Source organism: Schizophyllum commune (genome assembly GCF_000143185.2).
Source record: "Schizophyllum commune H4-8 unplaced genomic scaffold SCHCOscaffold_4, whole genome shotgun sequence".
In the NCBI taxonomy this organism is placed as follows: domain Eukaryota; kingdom Fungi; phylum Basidiomycota; class Agaricomycetes; order Agaricales; family Schizophyllaceae; genus Schizophyllum; species Schizophyllum commune.
The window spans coordinates 1,221,465-1,248,570 of record NW_026089541.1 but is presented as its reverse complement, the minus strand read 5'-3'; the positions used below and the strand labels follow the sequence as shown (position 1 = coordinate 1,248,570).

Here is a 27,106-nt window from a genome sequence, read left to right as displayed (position 1 = left end):
CCACCCGCCACCGTCTGACTGTCGTCCCAACTTCCTGCTCATTCCAGTCGAGAAATCCTCATGAACTACAGTGAACGATGCTCAGTCATGACCGTCGTTGGAATGACCCTTTCAGCGGTCGTTCAGGCGGTCCGGTCAAGTGCCGTGACCTTCGCAGGACAATGTCAATGCCATCGCAATGAGCACTAGCAATGAACACTATTCTTTACTTGCGGACCAGTCAATACCAACTGGTATTCAATGGGGCAGCTTTCAGAGTGCAGGTTAGCTTTTCTCCCGCATACCTTGCTCCTTCCCTGCTCCTTGCCACCGCATCCAAACTGACTCACTATGCAAATACTGCGAGCTTGGAAGTATCCAGATATGTGGCACCACATCAACAATCTCTGGGGCTCTGTCCTCTCGGCCCTTCGAAGCGTCAAAGTCCCCGATGAGACGCATCTCTCCTCCGCCTGGGAGTTGACCGCCTTCGCCTCTTCCGAATTTTACTTTGGCGACCTTGAACGCCGACGCGCTCAGCTTCTGCAGCGCCGCACGCTCCTCCTGGAGCTTATCGACCTCCAGCGCGCAGTCATCTCTCCGATACGCATTTTACCCGTCGAACTACTCAGCGAAATCTTCGTCTTCGCCACTCTTTCCGACCGCGACTGTCAACGGTGGGCGGGCGCAGAGCACGTCTTGGCGTCCGTCTGCGTTCACTGGCGCGACGTCGCGCTCGCGACGCCAGCGCTCTGGGCCTGCATCAACGTCCGCGCATCGTCGCGCCCTCCATCGCGATGGCGCGAGGGCGTGCGCATCCGCCTCCAGCGCTCATCAGGCTCACCTCTGAACATCGCGTACGACTGCGTCCGATCAACACCTCAGATCGGCGTCTGCCAGGCGGACTTCGCGTACTGGGACGAAGGTATCTGGAAGTTGCTTTGCGCCCACGCGCAACGGTGGCAGAAGGTTCTGCTCGGTGGCCTCCCGATTGAGGCTTTCAAGGACCGGCCGCGCCTATCGTTTCCGATCCTCAATGAGCTCGTATTCTATCCTTTCGGGACTGTCGTCATGGACTTCTTCGCCGACGCGCCCAACCTGGGCAGCCTATCCCGCGCTGGCTGGCGGCCCAATAGCGGTCCTATTCCCTTCCCCTCGGCCTGGAAGCTCTCGGCGCTGTCGCTATACATCAAACCCCTCACTGGCGTGCCATTCTATCCCAAGGAGTGCATCGAGGCGCTGGGTAGCTGCAGTGCAAGCCTGCGTATGTGCTTGCTGCACATTCTGCATGAAGGCGAGCTGCCCTTGAGCCCGGAGACGCCCACCGTTACGGTGTTCCCTCGCCTCGAGCGGCTGCACCTCGTCGAGAAAGCGGTCTCCGTCGCAAGTTACATAGCCGCGCCGAAGCTCACGCACCTCGCCGTTGAGCACCCAGACGTATCGCAGGACAGCACGTTTACCGCCATGGCGACCTTGCTCGCGCAGTCGGATGCAGCGGCGACGTTGAGGTCGGTCGCACTACTCGCCGTCGACGTGAAGAACCCCGCGCTCATCAGCGGGCTGGCGAAGGCGCCCTTCTTCGACCACCTGGACCTCCTGGCGCACAGCGCGATGAAGGGGCGCCCGGAGGCGAAGGTGACGGGTGACCTGGTGCAGGCGCTCACGCGCACGGGCAGCGCGGAGTCAATGGCCTTCCTTCCCAGGCTGAAGAAGTTAACGATCCGCTTCCTCAACTACGACAACTTCCCTACGGAGCGGCTGCGAGACGCGATGGGGCGGATGCTTGATTCGCGCATGAACACCGCCTTGGTTGAGGGCAGCGACCAGCTAGAGACTTTGGAGGAGGTCAGGACGGACTGCGAGTGCGCGTATCTTGTAGGTCTATCCGATGCTTTGCGTCAACGGAAGTAGCTACGCAGGCATGGACACTGCCCGGACTCAGATGGTAATATTATATCTTTCTTGAACATGGCTCGTAGCATAGTAAACATCCGTAGCAGCCGCTTTCAGCAGTATCGTATCTCTCTCACGACCTCGCTACCCTGATCCGGCGCCCGCCATTCCGCGACGGATTCCTGCCTGCCTATGCAGCCGGTACCAGTGACAATGGGAAAGCCACGCAGAGCGAGATCTCCGGTTGCGAAGCTGCTTTCCATGGTTCCTTGAAAGGCACTGGAGGCCCAGCCAGGTGGGAGCAGTGGCAAGGAAGTCGAGAAGACGAAGGGTTGCGTCTCGAAGGCGGGAAGGACAATTGCCGGCAATTGCCGGAAGTCGCTTCCTTTCTGCTTCCATTGAGCTGCACCCTGCCTCGAGACGCGAAGTTGTTGCAGTCCCGCCGTTGCTACGCCAGAGCGGGTCTGTTGCTAAGCTGAACTGTGTCTGGTGCTAGCCTGCTCGAATCGCCGACTTCACTCAATAGTAGCGATCGATACTGCAAGGTCCTGCTCTTCCCATGGTTATCGCGATGGCTGCCATAGGCATCGCCTCGCATTCGCACAAGAATAACCGCCGATGTGCCTGCCGATATTGAGGGCGCATAGAAATAGGTGAGCCTGCTCGCAATGGTTCCTCGTCGTTTTCTTCTTCCTCCTTGCGTCGCGGGACCTCCTACAATGGACTCACCTGCATCGTCTATTTCTTCTCTAGGCTCTGTTGGTTCGTCGTGCTTGTCAAGCAGTACCACGAGCCATTCTCGCTCTTCCTTCAGCAGCGATTGGGGACCCGAAGTAGCTTGGAACGGCTACGATAGGGATCCTGCCGCTGACGGGAACTCCGACTCTGCACACTCTTCTCCCCTCGCGCATACCATCGCCGAACTCGTTCAGCAGGATCATGCACCCCATTCCCCCATCTCCCAACTTCCGATCGAGCTACTGAGCGAGATCTTCGAGTTCGCCTGCCTCTCCGAGCACAATGACCACGATCACTGGCTCGATGGAGAGCTTGCTCTCGCTGCCGTTTCCCGAAATTGGCGTGCCGTCGCACTCTGGACGTCGCGTATCTGGACGCACATCACTGTACGTGCTCAGTCCAACCCCTCGCCTGACTGGAGGGAAGGGGTACGCGTGCGCTTGGAACGCTCGTCGAACGCGCTGTTGACCATCACGTGGACGCTTCAATGGCACCCGCACGCGAGAGATACGGAGGTCAACTTGGGCCACTGGGACGCCGAGATCTTTGCCTTGTTGTGCGCACAGGCGCACAGATGGCATAGGGCGGAATTGGGCTTCCTGCCGTTGCTGGATTCGTATGGCGCTCTACCGCGGCCATCTTTCCCACGTCTGCACGAGCTCATCGTCTACCCCTTCCTTCCGCTGGCTGTAGAGTTCTTCGGTGACGCGCCGGATCTTACGACCTTGCCTTGGGTCGGTTATTGCTGGAACGACCCGATCACCCTTGTCCCTGGTTGGCGTATTGCCTCACTGCACCTCAGCATTCAGCCTCCTATGTCCACGGAGTTCAGGATGTTGACGTGCATGAGGGCCCTCCAGAGCCTTGCGGCGACAATTATCCATTGTCACCTTACAATCTCGCATTGGGTTAGCGTCCAGGATAGCCCATGGCCCGCCGTCACTGTCTTCGATCGACTCCGCCACCTGCGCCTGTCCGAGCAGGCCTTCCTTGTCGGCGGGTACATCTCCGCGCCCGGACTCGTCGACCTCATCGTCGAGCGCCCTCGACCGCAGGACGACGTTCTCACGCACGTGGCCACGTTCATCGGCCACTCCAGCGGGCTTCCCGCTTTGCAGACGTTTGTCATACGCTACGCCAGCATCTGGCACCATGCGCTCCTCGACGGGCTCTCCATCTCGCCCTATATCACGGAGCTCGATCTCATCGTGTATGGTGGAACGGCCCACGCAATGGCCACAGTGCTGACCAAGATGATGGTGTGGTTCTTGACGCGCAACGGCGACGCGACGTCGGCGGCCTTTTTGCCGCGCTTGAGGAGGCTGGGGATGTTTTTCCTGCAGCCCGAGGAGTTGCCCAACGAGAGGCTGCGCGAGGATATGCGCGCGATGGTCAGCTCGCGGCGGCAGGGTGGCATCTTCAACGGGCAACCTCTGGCCGCGCTCGAGTCTTTCGAGACGGATTGCGGGGGCGATTGGCCCTGAGCGAATTTCTCGGTCGGGGAGACCGTGTGCATTTTGTTTCTTCTTCTTCAAGTCGGTTTTCCTCCTCTTGGTTTCCGGTTATCTGCGTTCGGTTTCGGTTTCGGTTTCGGTTTCGATTTCTTGGCTCTCAGATGCGGTTCAGCAAGCTACGACACCTCACGCTCTTTCACGTGGTCCCGCGGCGCAATGTATAGATACGACCACCCATGGACAACGACTGCACAGGCTCACTTACGATATGCGACCCCTCCTCCTCTAATGACCATCGGTATATCTGCAATCACTCAACTTGTATTCTGTCACTACGCACGCATCTGTATTATACTCCCACATTCGTTGCACCTTACCACATTCATTGTATCCTACTTACACACCACACTCATTGTAGCATACTTATAACCACACTCGTTTACTCTCTGTTTTTCTTTTGTCACGCAATAACGAGCCTGTATGACGATGTATTCGAGCGAGGGCTGATCTTGCAGTTCGATGCTGACTGTCGACGAAAGGTATTCCGCTGCGAAGTCGCTTCTGGCGCAGACAATTTAGGAGAGGCCATTGTCCCGAAGGCGTGCAGTCTTTTGACGGCGGTGAGGGCGCGGGAAAAGAGGTGATGGTTTGAAATCGTAGCACGTGGATCGCGCGCGCGGGAGTAACGGCGAGGGGTGTTCGGGGACACCGTCTGTTTCCGTCTCTATCTCTCTGGAGCTCGTGCATAGGCGCCAGAGCTGTACGAGCACCCGTCTGGTCCCCGGCGCGGGTGTATGTTGACAAGGCCCCTCAAGTCCTTCTTTTGATTTCTTCTCTTTTTTCCTTCTCCTTCATCACCTTTTCGCGCTCGGCGTCGCCGCCGACAACCACCATCCCGACGCCGCGTCAGCCGTCGCCTACACCACCCCGCGGTCGCGCACGATACGACCACTCCCTCTCTCCCGCCCCCGCACACGTCTCGCCCAAGTAGATCGTGAGGATCTAATCCCGTAATCATAATGTCCCACTCCGCGTCGTCGTCAATGTCCCTGTCCTCGCCCAATGGCGCTGGGGGCAGCGGCCAGAACCCCCTCGCCGAAGGCAACGACGAGAAGAACAGGTACGCGCGTCGCCGCCCTTAACGCGCAGCCCGATGTCTGAGCGTCCGGTCCCGCAGCGTCGTCATCAAGGTCGGCATGGTTGGTGACTCGCAAATCGGCAAGACCAGTCTCATGGTCAAGTATGTCGAGGGCAGCTTCGACGAGGATTACATCCAGACGCTGGGTGCGTGTGCTAGGATAATGCGCCGCGGCGGGAAAAACCTGACATGCTCCGCAGGCGTCAACTTCATGGAGAAGACCATATCCGTGCGGCGAACAACCATCACCTTTTCAATATGGGATCTCGGTGGTCAGCGAGAGTTTGTCAATATGCTCCCATTAGTGTGCAATGACGCTGTCGCCATCCTCTTCATGTTCGACCTGTCGAGGAAGTCGACGCTCAACTCCGTAAAGGAGTGGTACCGACAAGCAAGAGGGTTCAATAAGGTGCGTCCTCATGCACGACTTGCATATGCAATCTGTCTGACGGCTTCGACTAGACTGCAATCCCGTTCCTTATCGGCACCAAGTACGATCAGTTTGCGACGCTACCGCGAGATGAGCAGGAGGAGATCACAAAACAGGTGCGTCCGGTCAACATTGTCATGATGCTCGCGCCTATCATTCCCCTAGGCGAAGCGGTTCGCAAGAGCCATGCACGCTTCCTTGATCTTCTGTTCAACATCCGCTTCGATAAATGTGCAAAAGATCTTCAAGATAGTACTCGCGAAGGCGTTCGATCTCAAATGCGTCATACCAGAAATCGAAGGTGTCGGCGAGCCCATCCTGATATACGTCGACGTATAAGAGACATCTCGCCGTGAACGGCACATGTGGGGTGCGGGTACGGAGGGCGAAGCAGGGCCGCCAGTCAGTCGTAGCATAGAGGTGCAGTCAGGCCCTCGGAGTGCTCAATCACAGATCAGGGCATGTGTCTATACGGAAGGACCTGAAGGAAGGAGAGGACGGCCTGCTCCACATCGTTAACTGTATGTACTTCTTTGGCCTAATCGGACATTGTATCTCAACCGCAGCAAACACGCAGGGCCTACGCAGGACGAAGACTGAGTCCGCTGTCGTGTCAGCCGCCTGGCCGGCCACGCCTACTCGGCACCCGCGCCTCGAGGCTACGGACATTGGTTAGATATAAACGGAAACGGACGATCGGCTGCCGCCTAAACCGTCCCCTCCCCTCCCCGTTTGCATGCATCATAATCTCAGATGTGCTGTCCTCTACTTTCGCCTTCGAATTCCTGCGTAGCATATCCGTTCGTTTTTAGGGTCATAGTTCTATCATACGTATACTTCCCCCATCCGTATACTTCCTCATCCATCTTCCCCTCTTTAACATATACTCACTGTACACCTACTCCTCCAAGCCGTATGCCACACCCTGCTCCTCGGCCGCGACTGCATGCCGCCTGTGCGGCTAGCGCGCTCGCTTGCCTTCCATTGCCCCGCCTCATCGTATTGCTTACTCGTCACTGTTGTCGCTTTTTGCAGTATTTACTCTATCTCGTCGTTGCACGCTTATACCGTATGCCTCAACCGTTCTTGCATTTCATGGACAAAATCGCCTGCAACATCCACTCTCCGCTGCGATCCATGCCAACTTGCGAGGCCATCGCCACTGGCCCATTGTCAATGTCAAGTTGAAGTTCGGGACGCGGTCATGTGATGGCACGGGTTCTCCCTTCGGCGTTTCCCGAAATCGGACCATTTCCCAAAGTCCCAAGTACTTCTCCGCAGAGGTCGCCGCGAACCTCTCCCGGACCGTCATGTACAACCGTATAGACGCGCCAGTCTCAGGCGAGAAGCCTTTCACTGATTACAACCGCTGGCGCCTGCTCGTCAACGATGGCGGGCGTCACACGTGGCATTACCTCGAGACGGAAGAGGAATGCGAGAAGTGGCCCATGAACGACATCGACAAGTTTTGGATGGGCATACCTCTTGTCAGTATTTCTCTGCCTCTCAATTGCTTACTAGACCTTTACAAACGACTGTCTTTTTGCAGAACCTCCCTGCTCTTTCGAAGCCGAACACATTTTTTGAGGCGGCGCGGAATGGGATGGAGTTCTACAAGCACCTGCAGGCGCACGACGGACACTGGCCAGGGGAGTATGGAGGACCTATGTTCCTGCTTCCAGGTTTTGTCATTGGCTCTTACGTCTCGGGCATGCCGTTCAAGGACCCTGAGCGGCGCGAGATGATTCGCTATCTCATAAACATGGCGAAAGAGGACGGCGGGTGGGGACTGTGAGTGCGAACCCTCTCTTGTCTGGCGTGCCTTGCTCATCTCCGTATGTAGTCATATAGAAGGCCAGTCTACTGTCTTTGGTACAGGCCTGAACTACGTTGCATTACGGCTTCTCGGCGTGGACGCTGAGCACCCGACCTGCGCAAAGGCAAGGGCGAAGCTTCACCAACTGGGTATTAACTTTGTTTGGTAATGTATTGTATCTCGCTCACGAAGTTCCAGGCGGTTGCGCTGCGATCCCTGCATGGGGTAAATTTTGGCTGGCTCTACTGAACGTTTACGACTGGGAGGGCGTAAACCCGGTGCCCCCAGAACTATGGTATAACTATGGCCAAAAAATGTAGGTACACTGTTCTGACCCGCACTCAGGCTTCTACCCGAGTGGCTCCCAATACACCCCTCGAGGTGGTGGATTCACGTCCGGCAACCGTATCTGGCCATGAGCTATCTGTACGGTGTCAGGTTCAAGATGCCCACAAACGACCTAACATTGGCTCTGCGTCAGGTCAGAAAATCTCCCCGTACGTATCGACTCGATGCTGATTGGCCTACAGGAATTGTACACTGAGGACTACTACAAGATCTACTGGCCCGCGCAACGAAACAACATCGCCTCCGTCGACCTCTACGCCCCGCACTCCAAGATTTACGACCTCATCAACGTCGTCCTCACCACCTACGGCCAATGCCCCTTCCCACCGCTACTCAATGCCGGCATCAACCGCGCCTACGAGCTCATCGTCATGGAGGACGAGAACACGTCCTATCAGACGCTCGCGCCCGTGAACAAGATGTTCAACCTCGTCGCGCGCTTCCATCGCGAGGGCGCGGGCAGCGAGGCGTGGAAGCAGCACGAGATCAAGCGACATGATTTTATGTGGCTGGGGCCGGAGGGGATGCGCATCTGCGGGACGAATGGGAGTCAATTGTGGGACATTGCGTTTATTACCCAAGCGTGTGTGGAGATGGGGCTGGCGGAGTTGGAAGAGAATCGGGAGTGTATGAAGAAGGCGCTGGAGTGGTTGGATGAGGGGCAGATGCTGGATAATCCGAAGCACTTCAAGGAGGCGTACAGGATGGCAACGAAGGGGGCTTGGGGCTTCAGGTAAGGTACATGGTATGCGCTCAAGTGCCCGTGCTCACGCGTTCACAGCACCAAAGAGCAGAGCTATCTCGTTTCCGACTGCACGGCTGAGGGCATGAAGTCCGTAATGTTCTTGCAAAACCATCTCGAGTGCGTCGATCTTGACGTCTCCCAAGCTAAGACAGTTGATCATAGAATCTCAGCTACATGCCGAAGCGCGTGTCTGACGAGCGCTTACGCTGGCCTGTCGACCGCCTCCTCACTATGCAGAACCCAGGTGGCGGGTACGCCAGCTACGAGGCTATCCGCGGCCCGCAATGGATGGAGCTGCTGAACCCTGCAGAGGTTTTCGGTAAGCTCGCCCCTGACTTTTCATCCCTGCGTCGTCTCATATGAATTTTGGGCAACATCATGGTCGAATACTGCTACCCCGAATGCACCACCTCCGTCGTCACCGCGCTCTCCCACTTCCGCAAATTATACCCCGACTACCGTGCGCAGGAAATTGAGTGCGTTCTCCAACCTCTACCTCTTCTCTCTACCTATTCCTACCGACCAACACCAACACGTCCAACCTTGACACCTCCAATACTGACACCCTCCGTCCCCAGCCGCACAATCCGCGACGCCATCGAGTACATCCACAACGCGCAGACGCCCGAGGGAGGCTGGATCGGCTCGTGGGGCATCTGCTTCACCTACGCGGCGATGTTCGCCACGGAGAGCCTGTCGCTCGTCGGCGAGACGTACGAGACGAGCGCGTGTGCGCGCAAGGCGTGCGACTTTTTACTTCGTCATCAGAGGGAGGATGGCGGGTGGGGGGAGAGCTACAAGGTCAATCCCCAAGTTTCTACACAAGCCAAACGACAGGACAAAGATACTGACACTGCGTATAGTCCTGCGAGCAGAGCCGCTGGGTCGAGCATGAGCAGACGCAGTCCGTGCAGACCTGCTGGGCGGCTATGGCGCTTATGCACGCCAAGTATCCGCATCCAGAGCCCATCGAGCGGGCGGCGCGCCTTGTCATGTCGCGGCAAAATCCTGTGCGTATTCTCACCATAACTATCTCTCCGCATATCCTTCCTCTGCGTTGCCCCTCGTCTGAGTACACCCTTGTACTAACACATCCTCAACAGGACGGCTCCTGGCCCCAAGAAGCCATCGAGGGCGTGTTCAACAAGACGTGCGCGATCTCGTACCCGAACTTCAAATTCGCGTTCCCGATTTGGATGCTGGGGAAAGCGCAGAAGTATGTGGATGGGCTGCGGGCGAAGGCGAATGGGAACGGGGCTTCGCACGGGGAGTATTGACTGCAACACTCTTTGAGGGCAAGGCTGTGAGCTCTGCGGGCGGAATTGTAGTGCTCGATGTTGCTTTGCTTTGGACATATCTTACTAGCTTTGAATAATTATCTTTGCGTGCATTGCGGAAGGAGGAAGGAGCCGGATAGATTCAGCAAGAAGGTACACAGGTGAAAGCGCCTTGTCTACTCATCCTCCTCTTCCTCAATCTGCACGCGACGACGCGAGTCGCGACGCAGCCTGATCCGGTCCTCCTCTTCCTCGCTCTCCACATCCATGTCGCCCTCGCCCTCATCCGACTCCTCCGGCTGGGGCGAAGCTTTGTGTCCCTGTTTCCGCTCGTCGCGATTCCGCCTCTCCAGCTCCCGTTCTGCCCGGTCGAGATCGTCCTCGTCATCATGATTGCGACGGCGTTTCGACGATGGCTCCTCCTCTTCTTCCGACTCGTCCGCGACAACGAAGTCGTCTTCCTGATAGTCCCCTCCGCCTGTATCGTCCTTCGTGCGGCCCGCCTTCTTATGTCCGCCCCCGCCCCCACCGCGCCTCCCGCTGTTATCCTCATCGTAGGCATACCCCTCTTCCTCATCGTCGTCGCTCCACATATCGTCCGTCCGCCTCGACCGCCGCGACCGGGGCTCCGACCTCGTCCGCTTCGTCCTCTTCGCGTCCTGCCTAATCAGCTCCGCCTTCTCCTTCTCCGGGTCCACCGTCGGGTCCGGCGCCATGCGCACGCGCACGCTCTTGTTCCGCTTCTGACTGACCGCGCTCACGAGCAGGCGGTGGCTCTCGCTCTGCATGTCCGAGGGCGTGAGGGACATGAAGCCCGTGATCGGCGCCTCGGCCTGCAGGACCTGCGAGTGCTTGTGCTGCGCGACGAGGTAGGTGAGGCCCTGGGGGCGGGTATGTTGCGAGGGCGCTTGAGAGGGCCGTTGGGAGGCGCCGCCCATGGTTTGGCGGGTGGTGGTGGCGGAGTTGTCCACGGTTTGTTGGATGTCGAAGAGCTCCTTGCCGAGGCGGAGGCTGAGTGAGCCGTCGGACCAGCGGATGATGCGGCTGTTGGATTGGCGGACCTGCGAGGATATTAGGAGCGGGAATGAAGCGGATCAGGGAGTGAACGCACGTCTTCGCCTAGCTGGTTCTTGGCCCATCGCCAGCGTATGGTGTTCTCAACTTTGAGCTTGATAGAGAGGCTTTGCTCGCGGATTTCTGCCGCCGATCCTGCCATCTCATTTTCTGGACCCTCGTACGTCTCTGAGTGAAAAGGCTTGGTATCGAGGGTCAAGAAATTGGGCATTCTGACAACCCATGTCTGCGTGTACGGTCAGCGCGGCAAAGGAGGGAGCTGGGGGAATGCACGCAACTGATCCGTCTGTGCTTCGGGGGAGGGGGAGATTCGGCAAGGACACCTCAGCTTCCTTGAGCGCGACGGGTGCCTCGTCTTGCAGCGGCTCTGTGTCCTCTGTGTACTCCAGGGCCTGCCGCCGTTCCCTTTCTGGTGTCGGGAGACGATCAGAACCTCCAGCAGGGGACGCGGGACTGTAGCGACATGAGGACGCGTTGGAGTCGTAAAAATGCTACGCACGCTTCTTCTTCATCCTCCCCGAAGAGATCATCCGCGCCCCCCTCTTCACTTTGTCCTCCGCCGTGACCCTGCTCGTATTGCTCTTTTGACTCGAGGGCGTTCATGTCGACGTCTTCACCACCCTGGTCGTGGCCATCCTGCGCAGACGGTTCCATGTTCTCCTCGTATGACGACATGCGGGCCGCGTCCGAACAAGTCAGCCAACGACTAGAATGCGAATTCGCGGTGAATGCAGATGAGAGAACGATAGATTTGTGGCGTCGTCTGTGCTTTCCACGCGCCGTGCCGCGTGGACTTTTGATCGGACCGAGCTCCGTTCTCGGAAGAACACCAGATTTGATTCCGTCTTGTTCCCATGTTCGTCTCCCGCGCACATGCGGGGACAATGCGAACGGAGCGCGTCCGTCCTTCTAAGCCGCGTCTTCCATCCGGTGACATCGTCGGATGTTGATAGCAAGCCATTCAGGAATCTTCAACACACCGCGAACGCGTGGGCAGAGGCCCTTTGCCATCCGCAGGCCCAAACTCGAAGAAGCGTCGGAGGAGGAAGGCATGGGGACACCCGATGCCTCTGCGATTGAGTCGCCCGCGGCGGATATCTACGGCAGCATCACCGCCCCTGCGAGACCCCTCGGAAGGCCTCGAGAAGGGGGTGATCGCCCACCTGCCCGCTTTATCCTCCCCAGATCGGCAATTGGCTCGTAATTTGGGACAGCGCCCGGCGCTTGTTATCTGCCCTCAGCCCTGCATTGGGCTGCGCGGCGCCGCCGTCCCCACGGTCAGGCGAATTTTAAGCGCCCGTGAATCGGCGTCTCCGTCACCCAATGGAGAAGACCACGATCGGTTGATGACATCGCCCATATTCAGTTGGCATGAGGCGTTGGTTCTCTCGTATATTAGATCCTCGCAGTCATTTGCTGTGTTCCACCTCACTCCCTTCCCCCCTCCCCCTCCCGCTGTTCCGCTTTCTTTATTCGAGGCCTCGGTGGGGCCGTCCCCTCAGACCCCTTGGGAGGCAAGCGCTGTGAAGCTTCAAGTCGTTCCACACCTCTTCACTGCAGGCGCCACCCACACACCCTCCCCTCATCCTCCGACTATCTCGGCCCGCGATGGCCAACTTTGCGTACGAGTGTGTGTTCGTGTACTACCGCGAACTACATTCACTCATCGCTGCTCACAGCAATGACTCTCGGTTAACCACTTTCTTTACCAATGATATCGACAACGGGGAAGACCTCTACCGGGGTGATGCTGGCCCCCAGCAGGTGTGTGTTGCCGAAGAGCATCGGACGGGATTCTCATTCATCTCAAGGTCCCTTCCCCTGACGATCTTGACGCCCTCGACATCGCGCAGTTTGATTACAACTCCTTAGGCCTCGACCTGCCACTCGACCTCGGCTTCGAACTTCCGCGATGGGCTCCTGACACTGGAGCATCGACCATGGCCTCGTATTCATCGCAGTGGAACTCTCTCCCTCCCTCTCTCCCACCGCATGCCCACGCATCCACGCCCTACGCCCCTCACTCCCGCCCTGTCCTGGGCCCTGTCGCACCTTGCGGCGATTACGATCAGTTTGGCGCCCCCCAGCGCTTGGACACCGTCGGTCACTACACCCAGCCAGGGTACTCTATTCCAATGCAATCTATCACCGACCCTGCGATGGATGACTCGCAATGGTATTCGTATGGCGCACATGCCAGCCCGGCCTTGGCCAACTCCTCGCCGAGCAGCGGCTCGCCCTCTTCCGCCGACTCTCCCCTCCCCGTCACACCCAAGGTCACCGTCAACGACCGCGACGGGTCTTACTCACCTGTGCGTGACATCCATATCCCCCGACCCATCCACTGACACCCAGCAGGGAGCCCGCTACCGGCGCAGTCCCTCCGCGCCCAATGCGAGCCGCGACGACTTCGAGGCCGCGCTGGCCCTCCCTATGCGCGCCGCCGGCCCGTTCATCCCGCAGCGGATGTACACGCCCACGACGCGCGCGGACCGGCAGCGCTACGTCGAGGACGTGCACCCGGAGCCCTCGATCTACTTCTGGCACAAGGACGGCGAGAACTGCGGGATCTCGCTCGTGCAGGCGCTCAAGCGCGCCACGCACGAGCTCCGGGATCCGGATGCGTACATCTTCAACGGCGTCCGCCCGAGCGTGAGCATCCGCCTTGAGGTGAGTGTGGGGGGCGGTCGGGGGTAGGGCGCGGAGGCTGACGGTCCTTCGCGCGCAGTGGCCGGGGTACCGCCAGTGGACCAAGCAGATCCCGGCCAAGGACTTCAAGAAAGTGCCCGCGCCGATCACACGCGAGAAGCTCGCGAAGGAGGTGGCGAAGTGTGTCAAGCGGTTCATTGAGGTGCGTGAAATTCCTCTGTACAGCTCGGACGATCCGGACTGACTCTCTCACTAGAGCCAGAAGCCACTTCCGAGCGACGAGGCGAACAGGCGCTGGCGCGTGGGCGGCGCCAACGGCATTAAACTCGAGGACCTCATTCTGGTGTCGATGCACCACGTTTCGCGTGGGTCCTGGCAGCCTCAGCTGCGGTTGCGCTCTCCGCGCAACTGAGTGGTTCAATCCACATGCTAGTTTCTTGGTGGGCCCGTCCTCAGCTAGCCTCTCCGGCGGAGGCTCTCTGCACGCGGCCCTAATCACGTCCTTCCCTCATCTATCACCACGACACGGCTAAACATCATATATCTGCATTCACCAGCATCTATCCCCACCCCACCCTCTTGATTAGTTACCATCCACTCTCACTTACTACTTCACGTACCCCGATTTTAGTAGGGATCCCCCGGTGTGTAGGAGGCGCCTCTGTCGGGATTCTCGAATTGTATCGTTAGCGCGGCGGCGGCCGCTTTGTTGTAGCTTTACACTCTTTCTGATGTCCAATGTTGTATTCCCCTCCCAGCAGTCTGTTCGGCGACGCTCATCGTCGACTGCTGCTGGGTAGGCATTCACACGGCCTATTTTCTGCGAGCGAGGAACCCGGCGCGGAGGATCCCCGCCGCGCGGTGAACAGCAGGTAAGCGTGGACCAACTTGCACTATACTACGAATAGCAAGCAAGATCAGCGCCTCGTCATGTCCCCCCTGGTCATCGGCGCGACCCACTAATAATTGAACGCCGGTGAGTTAGATGATAGCAACCCTCGGGAGTACCTTGCAATTGATTTCTGTATTATACTGATCCACACATGCCAATGGGCGGGAGGCTTGTGTATTTGATACGGCGCGATTGCAACCAATGTACTGTGCAGCAGCACCATCTGCCACTGGCACCACTGTGCCCGGGGATGGCCGTGAGACGGTGCTGCCGCGCGTCCTCAGCGTGCTGTTTGCGGGGGCGAGTGATAGTGAGCAGTGGACTGCCTTCCCTCTTGAGTTGTTCTTCTCCCGAGATGAAATGAACGTGCAGCGAACTTCGAGAAGGGCAGTGACGCAGCGCCCCCAAACCTGCAAGTTGCGAGCGGCGGTGGCACTGGCTGGCCGCCGATGGGTGAGGGGGTATACAAGATGAAGACGCGGCAGCGCGTGCGGTGGAGTGCTCGACGTGATACTCGACGCTCGCTGCCGTATTCGGTCGTGGTGGACATGGAAAGTTCACCGAGGTGTACGAGTCAGCGGCTGTGAGTAGAATCAGACTCGATCTTCACGCATCTGATGAGTGCGAAGAGAGGTACATGAAGCCCGATCCTCCCCAATCTCGTTTGACAGGTTCTCATGTCTTCCCTTGTCTTCCTACGGGCAGTAGTCCCCAGGCTATCGCCATCTATTCATCAATCTCTTGAAATGGTGGGAGTAATTTACGTCTTCTGAACATAATAAATTGAGGTCCGAGCGCCCAAGGTATCCACTGGGGTGGTGGTGGCTGGCGAGGAAGCCATCGCGTCGGACGCCGCCTGCACTCTGGTTGCAGGTAACCTGCCCAAGTTCAACATGCCAAGATGGCAATTGCCGGCAACGTCACGTTTCCCCAACGGGTATCGGCGGTCCGACGGCCCGGGATATGAAGGGGAGCTCGCCGTGCGCCACGGCGCCTCCTTCAGACCGCCAACGATTCCATTGTCCAATGGCCGCATCACTCCCACCCTTAGCCGCGCTTCGATGTAGCTCGGACTCTCATGAAGCATCGCTAGCCTCTACGCTTTCGTTACTTCTCGAGCCGTCCCCGATACTTCTGAATCGTCTCGTGCCAGAACTCGCGCAATCAGGACGCACGAATGACCTCCATTCATACGCCGCCCTCATCGACCTCGCGCTGGACGTCGTATCTCACTGGCCGCCCGACGCACAGGCGCAATTTATTGCAGGTCACCCCCGGATCGGGGAAACACAAGCTCTCTCTCATCTCAGCGCCAAGGAGCAGGCCGCAAAGGCGACGCCGCCCGAGGTCCTCGCGCGCCTCGCGCACCTCAATGCGTACTACGAGCGCAGGTATCCTGGCTTAATATACATCACTTTTGTCAACGGGCGCTCGAGGGCGGAGATTGCGCGCGAGATGGAGGACAAACTTGGGCTCGAGCACTCCCTGGCGGCAGATCAGCCGCCATTGAGTGGAATTGAGCCTGTGGAGGTAGAGGGGGAGGAGTGGCTGCGGGAAGTGACGCGCGCGGTGGGAGACGTCGGGAAGATTGCGAAGAGCCGGTTACGTGCGTTGGGTGTGGAGGAGAATTAGTAGGTACGCTAGTGACCAGTGTCAAAAAGTCCTCAAAGCATTGACACCCTTTTTAGTTTATAGAGAACCTTGGAGCCAAATATGATGGCTTACGAGCCAGCAGGCCAGAATACAGCTTCTGAATAGAAGCTTGTAGAAAGCCTTCCGATCGCGGGATGTCGATGTCTACCATGAAGATCGATGAATGCGTACACCAGCACGCTTCTCTTAATTCAATGACGACGCCGATGTTCTCCAGTCCGTAGTGGCTGCTTCGTGAGACGAATGGCTAGTAACTGTCTGGCTATAGCCAACTTGTGGCGCTTGTAGGATTCTGGGCGACATGTTCACGGCCATTCTTTGTATCTCTTCTCGCTCGGCGGTTCCCAGCGGGGACTCATATGAAAAGTAGTCGTGCTTCGGCGGGGTAGCCTGCCTGAAGCCCCTTGGAGGACTTGGCTATGACCTTGCTTGCAAGGTCTCTCCCATGGTCAATTGCTCGCATGCACTTGCGTACACATGTACAAATAACCCTTCGCCTTCGCCGTGGTTCGAGCCCCGCCCTGTCCTGACCCCTCCCTAATACACCACCTTGCGCTTGTCCTGTCTTGCCTCCACCTGACGCGCCTGCATTGTCTAACGCGCGCCCTACCGCCCTCCTCGTTCCCTGTGTATCCTGTTCCCTATCCCTGCGCTCTCCTGGCATGTTCTTCAACAAAATATATACATCTCGTTCTTAGCGGCAGCGCCCATCCGTCTGCAGGTTCCCTAAAAAACTATCGTCCCCATTGCTTCACGCCGGTCCTCCTCCCAGGGGGTCCGTTTCATTACCAGGACCCGGACGAAGTTACTTATAATTTGCTTATAAGGCAAGCTCAGTGTCCAGCGTCACAGTGGAAAAGCGTCACGTGTGACATGGGTTGCAGTGGATCCAAACCTATCAATGGCGTGCAGTTCATGGACGCACGAACAGGGTAGTGCCCTTCGAGTCCCTTCAACACGCAGATCAGGGTCCGTTGTGCAAGCAAGGTCAAGGCCGAGCGCAGCCGGCGCTTCCTCTAGTGACACTAACTCATCAAATCTCTATACCATCTTCCTTCCTATGAGTCCCTGTCCCTGGTGCTCTTAGCCTGGACAACATGGGCGCTCGCCAGGGCTGTCAATGCAAATCAAAGGTGTACAAATCTACGCCTCGCTGATCGACATAGACATAAGACTTACATAAATGCAGATACTTACTGGTCTTGCTCCTGGTTCCTTACAAGCTCGCAGTCCGTCGTTCCTGGCTGGCCATATTGCGCACGTGCCGTCTATTGTATTCCCATTTTGGAAGTCTTTTTGTTTCCGCTGACGGCTGATCGGATCGGTTCCCGATCAATCAGCTACTTCCGGAGCATATGGCACCGAAATTTGGAGAACGCTTGCTTCAGGCGCCCATCATCCCCTCCCCTCCTCCCGACGCTGCTCGTAGACATGGCCAGCTCACCGCAGCTCGACTACAAGGAGTCTTTGGACGGTCGCTCGGCGTCTCTGCGCCGATCGGACGAGGATTCGCTCGTCAAGAAGCCGCCGCCCATCGTATTCACATCACCTGCTGCTTTTGCAGGAAGCGTCTCTGATAGGCTCCGGAGCGTCTTCACGAAGCGGTTCATCTTGGTACTTCTGGGGGGACAGCTTGTGTCGCTGTGTATCACCTGCACGAACGTTACGACCACGGAGTTGACGAACCGGAACTGGGCTCTGTCGACGACTCAATCTGTATTCTTGTGAGTAGCAAGATGCTTCCCCTCTATCAGACGAGGAAGCTGACGTGCATGGAGATACTTCTCACTATTCATGATCTATGCCCCCTACACCATGTACCAATGTACGCAGTCCCTCTCCCCTCATCGTCGCCAGCTCATCATCGTGCAGACGGAATCAAAGGATACGCAAAGATGTTACTTAGAGATGGATGGAAATGTGCGTGATCACTCCTCTATACCGAACCTCACACTGACTGCTAAAAAGACCTTATCCTTGCCGCGTGCGACGTTGAGGGTAACTTCCTAGTCGTGAAGGCTTACCAGTACACAAACCTCTTATCGTGCATGATGCTGGCCGCGTACGTCCACTATACACACTTATATCTCTGCGGCTAAATTCCTCACCCTAGCTGGTCAACCCCAGTATGCATGTTCTTCACCTGGGTATACCTCCGGACACGCTACCATTGGACGCAATTGCTGGTGCGTCCACATTCCCCTCAACCCAACGAGTGCCGTTCTCATGTTTGGCAGGGTGTCTGTGTCGCCATTGGCGGCCTTGGGATGCTTGTCGCGTCTGATGTGATCACCGACAAGGATTGGCAGGCCGCTGATAAGGGCAAGGGAGATGCCTTCATTATTGCGGGCGCTACGTTATACGGCTTCAGTGCGTACCTCTTCACGCTCCCGTGTCGTCCGCGCGGGGCTGACATGCACATCGCAGCGAACGCCACGGAGGAGTTCCTCGTGCGCAGGAGACCTTTGTACGAGGTGGTCGGTGCCCTTGGGCTCTTTGGCTTCATCATCTGTGGTGCGCAGGCTGGAGGGCTCGAGCATCAGGGGATGCTGGAAGCGACGTGGAACGGAGCGACGGGTGAGTAGAATATCTTAACCTGCAGCACATGTCCTCACCTGATGCCCCCAGTTGGCCTGATCATCGCCTACACATCTGGTCCGTACATATCTAGACTTCACGCATCCGGCATGCTCACGTTTTTTCCAGCGATGTTCATCCTCTACACCGTCGCACCACTTCTATACCGCGCTGCGTCTTCGACATACTACAACATCAGCCTTCTGACCGCCGACTTCTACGGGCTGCTGTTTGGTGCGTACTTACCTTTTCTTTCACTCATTCTATCCGTCTGACTTCTCTGCACAGGCCTCTTCCTCTACGTAAGCCCGTCGCGTTACAGTATTGTTCACAGATCTCTGACCTGCCACGCAGCACTACACGCCATACTGGCTGTACTTCATCGCCTTCATCACCGTCATCCTCGGCCTCGTCGTCTACTTCTGGCACTCGAGACGTACGTCCGCCGTCCTTTTCTCGCTCGATGTCTGATCACTAATACTTGTATAGCGGAAGAGCAGGGCGATGTCATCGCTGCAGCGCCAGGCTACGTGCGTAAACGCGGGGAGCAGAGCGATGAGGAGAGTGGCACGCAGGCTTGAGGGAATTGGGCTGGATGTCGTATACTTATATCACGCTGAGCTTGTAGGGCTTTGGGTCTCCATGTTTGTCTTTTGTGTGGTTCATTGTAACGAGACGCCCGTGTCTGTCTGGATGTTTATTCGTCAGACTTTGACTACTACTTATCGTGTCCACTGTCCAGCACATTGTTTGAGCGCGATGAGGCCGCACCACATTTGAGAGGTTGAGATACTCAAGGACGTCCATGAGTATGAGATATATCTAAACATACAATACACACTGCATACAGCACAGCAAAAGGAAGAAGTGATAGATGGAATCAAGAGGAAGCAAGAAAAGTACAAAACAAATCTTAGCAGTAAAGTATGTAGCGTATAAGGATACTATGGAAACAGAAACAGGATAGACCTCTACGGTCAGGCCACACCTCACGAAGCCTTCGTCGCCGTCGGATCGCGGTAGACCTACAGACAACGCGTCAGCCCAACATACCTCACTCTTGACCCGCCAATCCAATCCACAACAAAAAAAAGTCGAAAACTCACCTTGATATCCCACAAATTCCCCACCTTCTTCGGCGCCTGCGCCGCCTGCTCCTCCACCTCGGGTGCCGGCGGCGGCTCGAGTTTAAGCCCCTGCTCGTTCGCCAGGTGCAGCAAGCAGATGAAGCAAAAGCTCGTGCTGATGTCGTCGAGCTTTTCTGGCTGGTACTTGGACTGAAGGCCCTGGATGACGCTGCCGAACTCGCGGCCCTCGCCAAGGGGGGCGTCGACGTCGTCGACGTCCTGAAAGGATTACAATGGTCAGTGACGAGCAGAACAAGTGAAAGGTTACGATACGCACCATCGACTCCGGGTCCTTCGGCGGCGTCGCGAGGACCTCGAGGCCTTGCCAGATGTTGTCCTTGAGCTTGCGCACATCGACCCGCTTGGCCCGGCGGGCATAGTTGATAGTCTGGGGCCGCAAGCGGCGGGCTGTACCCAGCGTGCTGGCCGCCAGGTCCTGCTCGCCCTCGTCAATGTCGTCCTCCATGAATTGTGTGGAGAAGGGAGGCGCTGGAGGAGCTGTCAACTTCGTTGTCGGGAGGACGTTGCGATAGTGGTACTCACGATCACCACCGTCGTAGTCATCGTCAGCGCCTCCGTCGCCAGCAGCCTGCTGTTGCCAGTAGTCGTCGGCAACTTCGCCATCGCCACGCTCGTTGATCACCGGCTTGCGCCCGCGAATCTTGATCTGCACATCCGTTTAGTCCATCTCCCGTTTGTATCACGAATACCACACGTACCGCAAACCTGCTCTTCAAGAACAGCGTGATGAGTTGCCGACTCGAAAAGTGCATGTCGTCCGGCAGCAGATGCTCGTCGCGCTTGCCGTTCTTGCCCAGTCTCTGATTCTTTGAGAGGTTGATGCTCGTCTTCGACGTGGCGAACAGCCTCGCGTTGACTTCCTTCATGCTCTCCGGGCGGTCGCCGAAGGACACCTTGAAGGGCTCCTTCTTCTCGCGCGGCTTCTTGGGCTTCGCGTCGGCGTTGGGGTCGGTATCGCCTGTAGCAGAAATCACCTCAGCAAGGGTCGCATAAGGAGTGAAAGAACTGTATGTACTCACGCATACGCAAGCGAGCTAACCTGCTCATACCGTTGACCGGGGCACCCGGTCCCATCCAGTTAGCATTGCCCCGCTTGTCGAACTCCTCGAACATGTTCTTCTCGCCATCGGTCGTCATCGCCATGAACAGCTCGCCATCCGTGCGCGTAGGGTCGAACGGCTCCTCTCCACCTGGGCCCATCCCCATTGCGGGAGTACCGCGGCTATAATCGCCTTCACCGCCGTAGTTGCTTTGTTCGTTGTCGTAGTCGCCACCGCCTATAGGGCCGTCCTCATAGTTATCACCAGCACCATCGTCGTTGGCGAAGAAGTCTTCTTCAACTTGAGGTTCGCCATTGTTGTCGACGTCCATGCCGGTGTCGTTGAAGCCACCCGCGTCGTCATCGTCATCGTCGTCCATGTACGTGCTCAAGGGCTGGTTGAGGACGGCGTGGTCGGATTTCGTGAAGGAGAAGTCGGTGAGGGCGTGCGAGATTGCCTTGTTCTCGAGTATGGATAGGTTGGGTAGGAATTTGGCTGGTACGAAGGTCAGTCGTTGATTCATCGGAGGGCATTTCTACGCACTCTTGATCTCGGTCAAGTCAATAAGGTCTTCTGGCTCATCGCCCTCGTGCTCTTCTTCCTCGACGACGCGGCATACAGAGTCACTGGCATCGAAGATGATGCGGAGCGCACTGTCTTTGCCCACGCCTAGGCTGAGATGGTTCATGAGCAGCCCCTGCGCGCCACCCTCGTCGAAGTCTGCGCATGTCTTCTTGAACAGGGGGTCGACGCTGAACTCCAGCTCCAGCTTGTCAGCGCGAAGCTTAGCGGCATTGCCGATGGTGTTCTCCGCCTTTCTTGACTTCCTCTTCCTAGGCTGACTGGGATCCGCGTCGGGGTTGTCCGACTCGGCCCCCTCCTCCACGTCCTCATCCCCACCCGCCGCCAGATGGGTCGCAAGTTTACTGGTCTCGTTGCCGACGCTATCGACGCGGCTCGTCCAGATCTTGACGCAGCCATCGAGCGTGCAGGAAGCGCGTTGGAAGTTGATGGAGTTATCGTCCTTGTTGCGCAACAGCTGTCCATCGTGAAAGTAGTCGATAAGCTGGAAGTTCCACGAGTTGCCAGCGTTGATTTTCTGTAGCCACATCCATTAGCAATCGGACGCGCAGGACAATGGGAGCAGCACGCACGTTATCCGTCGCCAGCTTCATCCACTCCTCGAAGTTCTCGCTCATGACATCGAGTGGCACGTTGATCTTCGCCGCGGGCGCGGGGATGCTGGTGAGCGGACGCGACGTCTTCGACTGGCGCGACGACTCCGCCTGCTGCTGCCCATCGGCCAGGTCCTCTGGAAGCACCGTAATCTTCGTGCTCTTCCGCCGCCGCCGCCTCTCTGCCGCGTCATCCTGCATGCTGGACTCCTTCAGCGCGGCGCGACTGTCATTCAGGCTTGAGTCGCCCTCGGAGGGATTGTACTCGGACATCCGCCGCTTCCCGCGCGACTTGCGCGCCTTGGGCGTCGCCTGGTGCTCGGAGCCCGAGTCCGAGTCGTCGTCGTACAGCGGCTGGGAGGGCTCATCGTCGGGGGGAGGGCGACGCGCCGCGGTCGTTCGCGCCATAGTGGTTCCAAACAAAAGGCGTTGGCGCACGTGATCGATCCATGCGCGCGTCCTGTCACACTCAGCGTCACACGCAGCTTGAACTTGGCGAAGCCCACCCATGCGTCCACCTGTCTGGGCTCCCTGCCAATACAGCACCACTGATTCGTGCTCATGCGAGCTCGACATCTCTGAGATGCACGGTGCTTTACTTGCTATCGATCCTGTTCTTTACACACGCAGCTACCAGAGTGTAAATTGAATTCATTGTAATACAGTCCAGAGAGGCAACAGTAAACGATACAGTCAGGAATTCGAGAGCTCGAGGTAGTATATAGAGTGTAGAAAGATAGGAGGAGACATAGGGATACACAAGCCAGTGAGATATACGAGTCAGTGATACAGTCCGGGCGCAGTCAGTACAGTTCCGAGGGATCAATGGGATAAAGAGGAAAGGCATGGGGGTCGTGACAGGTCGTGAGGTGTGAAATGAATCTAAAGGGTGCACAGAAAACCGCGCGGAAAGGATGAGAAGGGCACGTATGAGCAATGAGGCATCCAGAGGCAGCGACGACGACGCGGGGAGTACACGAGAGGTGGCGCGTAGCGGATCGCAAAGAGTGCAGGTGAGGTCGCACAAAGCGCATACGCGGGCCGGGTTTGCACAAGGCGGGGGGGAGATGAGCCAGACAGCCACGACTGGGTCAATCAAGTCATGAAGGTCGAAACCCGCTCGCCGAAGGTGAAATCCAGCCCTGCCAAATCGAGGGTATATTGATCGGGCAGCATGGGTTCCCAGCCCTCGGACTGGACAGCGGTGTAGAGGTCATCCTGGAAAGGCGTCAGCAATGGATAGGGACAGTGTAGGTTGCAGAAGCTACTCACCGGACCACCTAGGTTCTTGTCGTTGGGTACAGAAGCCTCGTCCTGGGCGGAGGTCGCGGGGTAAGGCTCGGATGTCGGGCCGGCGGACCCGTCGAGGTCGTGAGCAGGTGTCGCCTCGGCAGTTGCAGCCTGTGAATCGTCCTGGGCAGTCGCGCCGAGGTCGGCCAAGAGGGCGTTCAAATCGATGATTGCGGCAAGATCGTCGTTCGGCGCATCCTCAGCAGAACTCAGCACACCCTCGCCAGTGTACGTCGAGTTGTACTGGAGACCGTCTTGGGCGCAATCGCCGTCGGAGGCGTCGGAAGTACGCTCGTCAAGGGTGAGCAGCAACGCATTCGACGCGGTTTGGGTGGTACCCGACGCGTCTTGAGTAGAGCTTGACGTGGTCTGAGCAGAGCACGACGCGCTCTGGTCGGCGTTCGACGCGGTCTGAGCGACGGACGACGCGTCTCGGACAATGGATGACGCGCCTTGAACAGCGCTACACCCATCCTGAATGATGCACGACGTGTCCTGGACAGCGGATGGTGCCTGTTGGACAGTGGTTGGCGTCTGCTGGGAAGTAGCAAACGCCTCATTGCCATAGTACGACGTGCCTCGAAGGTGCCACGATGCGGCGGCGCAAGATGCGGCCTTGGTCGAGTGGGACGCGTTCTGCCCAGGGTGTGTCACACCATGAGCAGAGGAAGAAGCGCCTTGGGCCGATGAAGACGCGTCGTGATTGTTGTACTGGGCGTACGGCGCTGCCTTGGGGTCGTAATGTGTTTGCTGGACCGTGTACGACGCGCTCCGAGCAGAGTACGACGCATCCTGCACAGGATAGAACGCATGCTGGACCGCGTACGTCTCCGGAGTGGGTGGTAAGTACACGATCCCAGAGTTGGCCGGTGACGCCATCGGTGTCCAGGACGCCGGGCTGGCAGGGGCCGTAGGGCACCAGTCCGACGACGGCGTGCCAGGGTACGCGCTCGGCAAGGGGGTAACAGCATATGCACTGGGTGAAGGCGTCGGAAGGGCCCATGGGCTCGGTGAAGGGGCAGGGTAAGCCCGAGGACTCGACAAAGGGACGTGGGCCATTGGGATCGGTGAGGGGGTGGGGGCGCCTGAGCGCGATGGGGTATGGATGCCCGAGTATAAAGGCGTATGGACGGTTGAATGCGGTGGGGTATAGAGGCCCGAGGGCGGCGGGCCGTACATGGCCAAGTTGACAGGGACGTACGGGCCCGAGGTGAAGGGGGTGTACGCGTTCGAGTTGAAAGGCGAGGGGGAGGGGGTAGGAAGACCAAAGTCCGAAGGAGTAGAAGGGTAGGCAAGGGCCTGAGGGGTGTGCGAGTACGGGTAGCCGCGAACGGAGTCGCCATCGTTCTTCGGTTGTTCAGCGGAGCCGCGAGGCGCGTCTTGCGCGACCTGGTTGATCACGATGCCGGCCCCCTCGATGCCTGCTGGCTGATCGCGGCGCGCCGGGCGATGCTTCCGCTTCGGAGGAGCAGTGGACGTTGAGGAGGATGCCTTGGAGGACGCATCCCTCGTTCGGTTATACTTGAAGTCCGGATATCTCTCCTTGTGCTGTTTCGCCTCGGCCTTTGCCCTCTGCACGTAGACAGCCCTTTCTTCAGCAGGCAGCGCGCGCCAGGCAGCGCTGGCGGCCTTGCTGATATCTGTCTGGATTGCTCCCTCGACGCCAAGGTCCTTCTGCTTCTTGATATAATCACTCCGGAAGTGAATGTACTGATTGGAAGGGCGCTTCGCAGCGTTGGGATCCTTGCGCTTGGAAGAGCCTGGAGAAAGCAAGATAAGTATGCGTCACCACGGACAATGCAAGGTGCGAGCGCACCTGTGCGACCCTTGCGGTCTCCAGACGCGTCACCGGACGTGTTCTTTGTCGAGCGAGTTGGCGGCATTGGGATAAAGGGCAGAGGTTACGGCGGGTGGGGGCCGGGGCGGGAACTGTGATGACTGGGTTCTGGACAAGATAGCAAGTCGAGTGGCGAGCCTTTATACGGACGGGATCCCGGGTGCATGACCGGCATGGTAAATGAACGAAGTATAGAAAAAACAGCTTATAATCACATTTTGACTTTGTGACCCGGCGGAAGCAAGCGGAATCAGAATCGGGCAAGTCCCATCCAGCACTGGGATCGGCATCGCTCGGCAGGTAGACCACGGTATGAACACCTGCTTGTCGTAAGACCGTTGTTCAACATGAGGTGCGGGGTCCCATCGATATGTCCTACTGACACGCGAGTGTACGCGGTCTCAGGGCCCCTTCGGCTTCACAGCGATCGCCTTGAAATGAACTCGGAGAAAAAACCTCTTCACACCAGTCACTCTTCCATGCAAGTCGGGGATTGAGGGTGAGGGCTGTACAAATAGTAAGGTCCGAGAACAACGACTTTATTACGTGCACCACCCCATCATCGTAGGAATACGACGTCAGCCGTACACTTATCCTGGCGGATCATGATGAGTGAAGCCCTTCCATACATTGACGTGGCCCTCCGGATCCTCCAAGTAACGCGATCCTTGCCTTTTTCACTGGGCTAACAATAAGTAGGTAGGTAGGTAGGTAGGTAGGTAGCTAGTTGAGCTCTCGAGCGACAATGTTACGAGGATATGGTCGCACGCTTTTCTCTTGCTCAGACTTGATCTTGGCCCGCGACGGGCGATAATCCCAAGTTAGATCCATTTGCTGGCGTCTACCAGTAGGACTTCTCGGGCTTCTCATTGAGGTGTTCGATATCGGACGACGGCGATTGCCTCCATGTCCCAGAATCGACCGCCCGGTCTATTTTGCTGTCTACGCCGAGTCTTTGCGTATGTCCCATGCATCTTCCGGGAATGTCGTGTCCCCGCAACACATCTGAAGTGCTCATCTTGGGTCACGTTCCTGTACAGCAGTACCCTATGCCTGTAGGTCATATGAGCAGTCCCCTGAATCCAGAACAAGGTCATCCTGCTTGAAGGGGCCCATGCAGCATATACGGATGTCGACGTCGTCGCCTAAGTACGATGCAGGGAAGTTCAACTTGAGCCACATGCTCGCCAGAAGTTCCTGATACTGTACGAGAGTCGACAGTAGTGAAACGGCCCTGCCGATATAGATGATACCATATCGAGCATCCTGGGCGCGCCCTGCGTCGCTAAGTTGGCATTCAATGAACGAACGTCAGCGGCAAGGCAAGGGGTGAGGATATACAAATCCGGAGACACGCGTCTTTCGCTCCTTGGCGCGTTGCCCCGGCGCTCTGCTTCTTGAATCCTTGTCGTTCCTGTTTGTAGACGCTGATCTTGCCGGAATAACAGTTCCTCCCAGCAGCTTCCTTCCTGGGAGGTCGTAGAACGCGGTTGGCTGCGCGGCTGCTGCTTGTCGTCGCTCTCAGCTCGGGCTACGGGGAAGGAACCTACCAGAGAATAGATTCTTAGGCCGAGGCGCCGTTACCCCGTACCGAAGAGTCACGACGAGTCAATAGCGCAATGAGCGACAGGCGACAGATTATCCCCATCGGTCACAAAGGGTAGCAGATGAATGGAAGCCATTGGAAGGAAGGAGATTTGGTCATTCGGGCGAGGCGATCAACGTCGATAATACTGTACTGTATGCGTCAATCAGGCCGGCAACTCCTCCTATACATGGTCGTCGGACTCTGAATTGTATACCTTCTGGACTTGGAGAGTTTTGTACTGTATAGCCGGAAAGGATGAAAGCGGCGTCGGTAAGCTAAGTGGTAAAGTGGTAGATGTCCGACGAGGGACGATCGTGCGCGCCGCCAACGTTCATGGGGCGGAACAGAGGCGCGTACGCAGCCTG

The 27,106-nt window shown here is 57.5% G+C and overlaps 10 protein-coding genes across 10 annotated transcripts; 6 read left to right on the top strand and 4 right to left on the bottom strand.

Moving 5' to 3' along the window:
- The first annotated feature begins 72 nt into the window (after positions 1–72).
- Positions 73–4,592, top strand: SCHCODRAFT_02572023 (uncharacterized protein). Its single transcript, XM_003033207.2, has 3 exons — positions 73–263; positions 362–1,858; positions 2,626–4,592. Exons 1-3 carry the CDS (start codon positions 179–181, stop codon positions 4,092–4,094), a joined length of 3,051 nt encoding a protein of 1,016 aa, XP_003033253.1. The 5' UTR covers positions 73–178; the 3' UTR covers positions 4,095–4,592.
- A 181-nt stretch (positions 4,593–4,773) lies between these two features.
- Positions 4,774–6,747, top strand: SCHCODRAFT_02618309 (uncharacterized protein). Its single transcript, XM_050344866.1, has 6 exons — positions 4,774–5,184; positions 5,242–5,348; positions 5,403–5,611; positions 5,665–5,748; positions 5,798–6,153; positions 6,210–6,747. Exons 1-5 carry the CDS (start codon positions 5,084–5,086, stop codon positions 5,969–5,971), a joined length of 675 nt encoding a protein of 224 aa, XP_050201044.1. The 5' UTR covers positions 4,774–5,083; the 3' UTR covers positions 5,972–6,153; positions 6,210–6,747.
- Positions 6,748–6,917: 170 nt separating this feature from the next.
- SCHCODRAFT_02618306 (terpene synthase) lies at positions 6,918–9,939 on the top strand. Its single transcript, XM_050344865.1, has 12 exons — positions 6,918–7,119; positions 7,182–7,423; positions 7,476–7,597; positions 7,647–7,743; positions 7,794–7,929; positions 7,979–8,529; positions 8,578–8,658; positions 8,712–8,860; positions 8,912–9,017; positions 9,120–9,342; positions 9,405–9,551; positions 9,645–9,939. The coding sequence occupies exons 1-12, from the start codon at positions 6,943–6,945 to the stop codon at positions 9,816–9,818; spliced, it is 2,205 nt and encodes a 734-aa protein (XP_050201043.1). The 5' UTR covers positions 6,918–6,942; the 3' UTR covers positions 9,819–9,939.
- On the bottom strand, positions 9,938–11,621 carry SCHCODRAFT_02618303 (Leo1-domain-containing protein). The gene is made up of 4 exons (XM_050344864.1): positions 11,392–11,621; positions 11,171–11,345; positions 10,930–11,118; positions 9,938–10,879 (listed from the first exon to the last, which is right to left on the bottom strand). The coding sequence occupies exons 1-4, from the start codon at positions 11,565–11,567 to the stop codon at positions 9,995–9,997; spliced, it is 1,425 nt and encodes a 474-aa protein (XP_050201042.1). The 5' UTR covers positions 11,568–11,621; the 3' UTR covers positions 9,938–9,994.
- Positions 11,622–11,835: 214 nt separating this feature from the next.
- Positions 11,836–14,370, top strand: SCHCODRAFT_02535442 (uncharacterized protein; the record flags this gene model as incomplete). Its single annotated transcript, XM_003033204.3, has 7 exons — positions 11,836–12,092; positions 12,292–12,522; positions 12,572–12,656; positions 12,704–13,204; positions 13,251–13,562; positions 13,621–13,743; positions 13,798–14,370. The coding sequence occupies 7 exons, from the start codon at positions 11,836–11,838 to the stop codon at positions 13,951–13,953; spliced, it is 1,665 nt and encodes a 554-aa protein (XP_003033250.1). The 3' UTR covers positions 13,954–14,370.
- A 1,069-nt stretch (positions 14,371–15,439) lies between these two features.
- Positions 15,440–16,312, top strand: SCHCODRAFT_02618296 (uncharacterized protein). The gene is made up of 2 exons (XM_003033203.2): positions 15,440–16,068; positions 16,122–16,312. The coding sequence occupies exon 1, from the start codon at positions 15,460–15,462 to the stop codon at positions 16,063–16,065; it is 606 nt and encodes a 201-aa protein (XP_003033249.1). The 5' UTR covers positions 15,440–15,459; the 3' UTR covers positions 16,066–16,068; positions 16,122–16,312.
- A 1,205-nt stretch (positions 16,313–17,517) lies between these two features.
- Positions 17,518–19,547, top strand: SCHCODRAFT_01348554 (DUF914-domain-containing protein; the record flags this gene model as incomplete). Its single annotated transcript, XM_050341484.1, has 12 exons — positions 17,518–17,810; positions 17,865–17,911; positions 17,959–18,006; positions 18,055–18,148; positions 18,200–18,272; positions 18,324–18,456; positions 18,514–18,663; positions 18,715–18,741; positions 18,793–18,901; positions 18,923–18,926; positions 19,018–19,099; positions 19,153–19,547. The coding sequence occupies 12 exons, from the start codon at positions 17,518–17,520 to the stop codon at positions 19,242–19,244; spliced, it is 1,152 nt and encodes a 383-aa protein (XP_050201041.1). The 3' UTR covers positions 19,245–19,547.
- Positions 19,548–19,552: 5 nt separating this feature from the next.
- SCHCODRAFT_02535434 (barren) lies at positions 19,553–22,460 on the bottom strand. The gene is made up of 8 exons (XM_003032585.2): positions 22,006–22,460; positions 21,395–21,950; positions 20,831–21,346; positions 20,510–20,769; positions 20,334–20,457; positions 20,068–20,279; positions 19,770–20,009; positions 19,553–19,688 (listed from the first exon to the last, which is right to left on the bottom strand). The coding sequence occupies exons 1-8, from the start codon at positions 22,432–22,434 to the stop codon at positions 19,653–19,655; spliced, it is 2,373 nt and encodes a 790-aa protein (XP_003032631.1). The 5' UTR covers positions 22,435–22,460; the 3' UTR covers positions 19,553–19,652.
- Positions 22,461–22,525: 65 nt separating this feature from the next.
- SCHCODRAFT_02727091 (uncharacterized protein) lies at positions 22,526–23,088 on the bottom strand (the record flags this gene model as incomplete). The annotated part of the gene is made up of 1 exon (XM_050347110.1): positions 22,526–23,088. A coding segment is annotated over one exon (467 nt), but the record flags the coding sequence as incomplete, so codon positions are not given.
- Positions 22,647–25,251, bottom strand: SCHCODRAFT_02686461 (uncharacterized protein). The gene is made up of 3 exons (XM_003032584.3): positions 25,133–25,251; positions 23,299–25,076; positions 22,647–23,244 (listed from the first exon to the last, which is right to left on the bottom strand). The coding sequence occupies exons 1-3, from the start codon at positions 25,197–25,199 to the stop codon at positions 23,122–23,124; spliced, it is 1,968 nt and encodes a 655-aa protein (XP_003032630.1). The 5' UTR covers positions 25,200–25,251; the 3' UTR covers positions 22,647–23,121.
- Between the last annotated feature and the right edge of the window lie 1,855 nt (positions 25,252–27,106).